The sequence below is a fragment of the Cricetulus griseus genome, chromosome 6, assembly GCF_003668045.3.
Source record: "Cricetulus griseus strain 17A/GY chromosome 6, alternate assembly CriGri-PICRH-1.0, whole genome shotgun sequence".
Taxonomy (NCBI): Eukaryota; Metazoa; Chordata; class Mammalia; order Rodentia; family Cricetidae; genus Cricetulus; species Cricetulus griseus.
This window is the reverse complement of record NC_048599.1, coordinates 66,453,978-66,456,715: the sequence shown is the minus strand read 5'-3', so window position 1 is coordinate 66,456,715 and position 2,738 is coordinate 66,453,978. Positions and strand designations below refer to the sequence as shown.

The following is a 2,738-nucleotide window of genomic DNA, read 5'->3' as shown; positions in this document are numbered from 1 at the left end:
ATTCTAAAGATTAGTTGATAGAATCCAAGATCAATATTTTTGACTACTAAAACTGAACTAAATGTAACTTTTAGACTTCAGGTTTGAATACGAGTTGCCTTGTTCTTTGATTACCACTTCTACGTATATTTACAATGGTAGCTCAATTTTCTTAGCAAAATATTGTGATTCTGTTTTTTACATCTCAGTCTCAAACCATGTATTTCATATATGGTATTCTGTGCAGCTTACCTCTAATGAGGTTGGAACATCTAATTTATAGCTTTAAACAAATATATTAATTGAATGAAGTCACAGGATTGATTCTACTGGTGATCAACTGATTCATTATCCATGTCACAATTAAATAGAATTAAAAAGAACCTTTATACTGAGATTCAACGTAATTCCTATCAGGTCCAAAGTATAAACTTCATTTCTATTATAAAGTGTTATGCGTGCCAGTGACATATTCAGACCATTTTTTACTAATGAACAAAAGCCCCTTCCAGGTGAAACCACACACATTTTTAGGTTTTCAAATTGCTGTCCTGCTTCCTCACTGCTCTCTGTACAGGAATGTCCTTATAGAGCATGTGTATAACAGTCACACCTGATGCTTCTGTTAATGGGGAGTTGGACTTGGCTCATTAGCTTTTACTTGGGCATCAATGCTTCTCAAAGTTGGCAAAGATTTGTCTTTACAATTAGGTTTTCTGTTTCAGGTGTAAGTGTTAACTCTCTTTCTTTGGTTTTTTTTGAGACAGGGTTTCTCTGTGCAACAACTCTGGCTGGTCTGGAACTAGCTCTGTAGACTAGGCCTCAAACTCACTAGAACTCTGCCTGCCTTTGCCTCTGGAGTGCTGGGATAAAAGATGTGCACCACCACTGCCCAGCAGATGTTAACATTCAATATGAAGGTCAGATTCAACTAGTTAAATCATTTTATGCATCCCTCTAATTTATCTTTGTTTCCCCCACAGGTTGTTTTTGAAGGCACATGAGTAAAATGGATGGAGGCAATCAGTCTGTGGTGTCAGAATTTGTGATTTTGGGACTTGCCCACTCACAGAATCTTCAAGTCCTACTCTTTGTGATGTTCTTATTATTTTATTTGCTCATTGTGTCAGGAAATATTGTCATAATGGTCTTAATCACCACTGACCCCCATCTGCATTCTCCCATGTACTTCTTGTTGGCCAACCTGTCCTTTGTTGATATGTGGCTTTCCTCAGTCACCACACCTAAGATGATTACAGACTTTCTCAGGAAAAACAAATCTATTTCCTTTTCAGGCTGCATGTCCCAGATCTTTTTTGCCCATTGCATTGCTGCAGGAGAGATGGTGCTGTTGGTAGTAATGGCTTATGACCGCTATGTGGCCATCTGCAAACCACTCCATTACTTCACCATTATGAACCTGAAAAGATGCACTGGGTTGGTGTTGACTTCCTGGACCATTGGTTTTGTGCATGCCATGAGTCATCTTGTAGTGATTGTGGAGTTACCTTTTTGCGGACCCAAGAAAATAGATAGTTTTTTCTGTGACATGCCATTGGTAATCAAGCTAGCCTGTATGGATTCCCATGATTTGGATATTTTAATGAATGCTGACTGTGGGATAGTGGGTGTAACCTGCTTCATTCTGTTGCTCATTTCCTACACATACATCCTTATCACTGTTCGACAGAGCTCTAAAGCTGGTGCATCTAAGGCTCTGTCCACATGCAGTGCTCACATCACAGTGGTGATGATCTTTTTTGTTCCCTGCATCTTCATCTATGTGTGTCCCCTCAATATTACCTGGTTGGACAAATTTCTTGCTGTATTTTACTCTGTTTTTACACCTCTCCTAAATCCAGCCATTTATACACTGAGAAATAAAGAGATGAAAAATGCTATGACAAGATTTATAAACAACTACATAGATTCCAAGGGAAATTACTAATAGTCAAAAACCTGTACTAAATACTTCGATTAATAGAGACTGATCTCACAAAGTAAGTTGAAATAAGGAAACTTACTTATAGTCAATATTTTTGCCAGCCTCCCAATTCAGGTATGGCTTTAATATGCTTGAGAACATAATTCTTACTAACCAGTCCGCATAACATTGTGAATTATTCATGTGGAATCCATACGTGAATGATCCTTCTTATAGGAATGTTATTCAACCCATTCTGCATCCTCTTATGTCTTCCATAAAGTAGAACATTTGTTTACCAAACTTATATGCTTTCTCTGTGAATAATAACTTGGTAAAGTTCATTTGAATATAATTCTGTATATTACCGCATCCCCCAAACTTTTAACTTAACCCCTACCAAATGGCAGCATCATCAATTTTTCTGAGCATAGATATATACACTGAAATGTTAACTAATGGAGATGGGAAGAAGAAATAAGAAAAGATGAGATAAAAGTAATAAACTGTACATGGGACAGCAATGGACTTTGCCATGTATTCTTTTTTAACTCAATGAGCATAATATCAAAATAAAAGTTTATTAATGAAGCTTGATGATATTTTCTAAGTTGTCTCAGTCTTGGGGACTAAAATTTTGCCAGGTGATTAGTAACATTTATGCAAAATTTTAAATATAATCTACCCGAGAATCATGTGTGCATGAATCCACTGTTTAATTCATGAGTTTGTACTTAAATGACTTGTTAACACATAAAAGACCTCTAACATATACACTTGTAAGATATTCCTGTAGTTTATAGGCCTAGAAAGGCCCAAAGGCCTCCAACACTGC

The 2,738-nt window shown here is 36.7% G+C and overlaps 1 protein-coding gene across 1 annotated transcript; it reads left to right on the top strand.

Annotated features, from left to right (window-relative positions):
• The first annotated feature begins 979 nt into the window (after positions 1–979).
• LOC100757926 (olfactory receptor 4K14) lies at positions 980–1,927 on the top strand. The gene has a single exon (XM_027421010.1). The coding sequence runs from the start codon at positions 980–982 to the stop codon at positions 1,925–1,927; it is 948 nt and encodes a 315-aa protein (XP_027276811.1).
• Positions 1,928–2,738: the final 811 nt, after the last annotated feature.

Bases quoted from the DNA above. Each gene is read 5' to 3' on its own strand.
- LOC100757926 (XM_027421010.1), top strand. From the start codon at position 980: ATGAGTAAAATGGATGGAGGCAATCAGTCTGTGGTGTCAGAATTTGTG.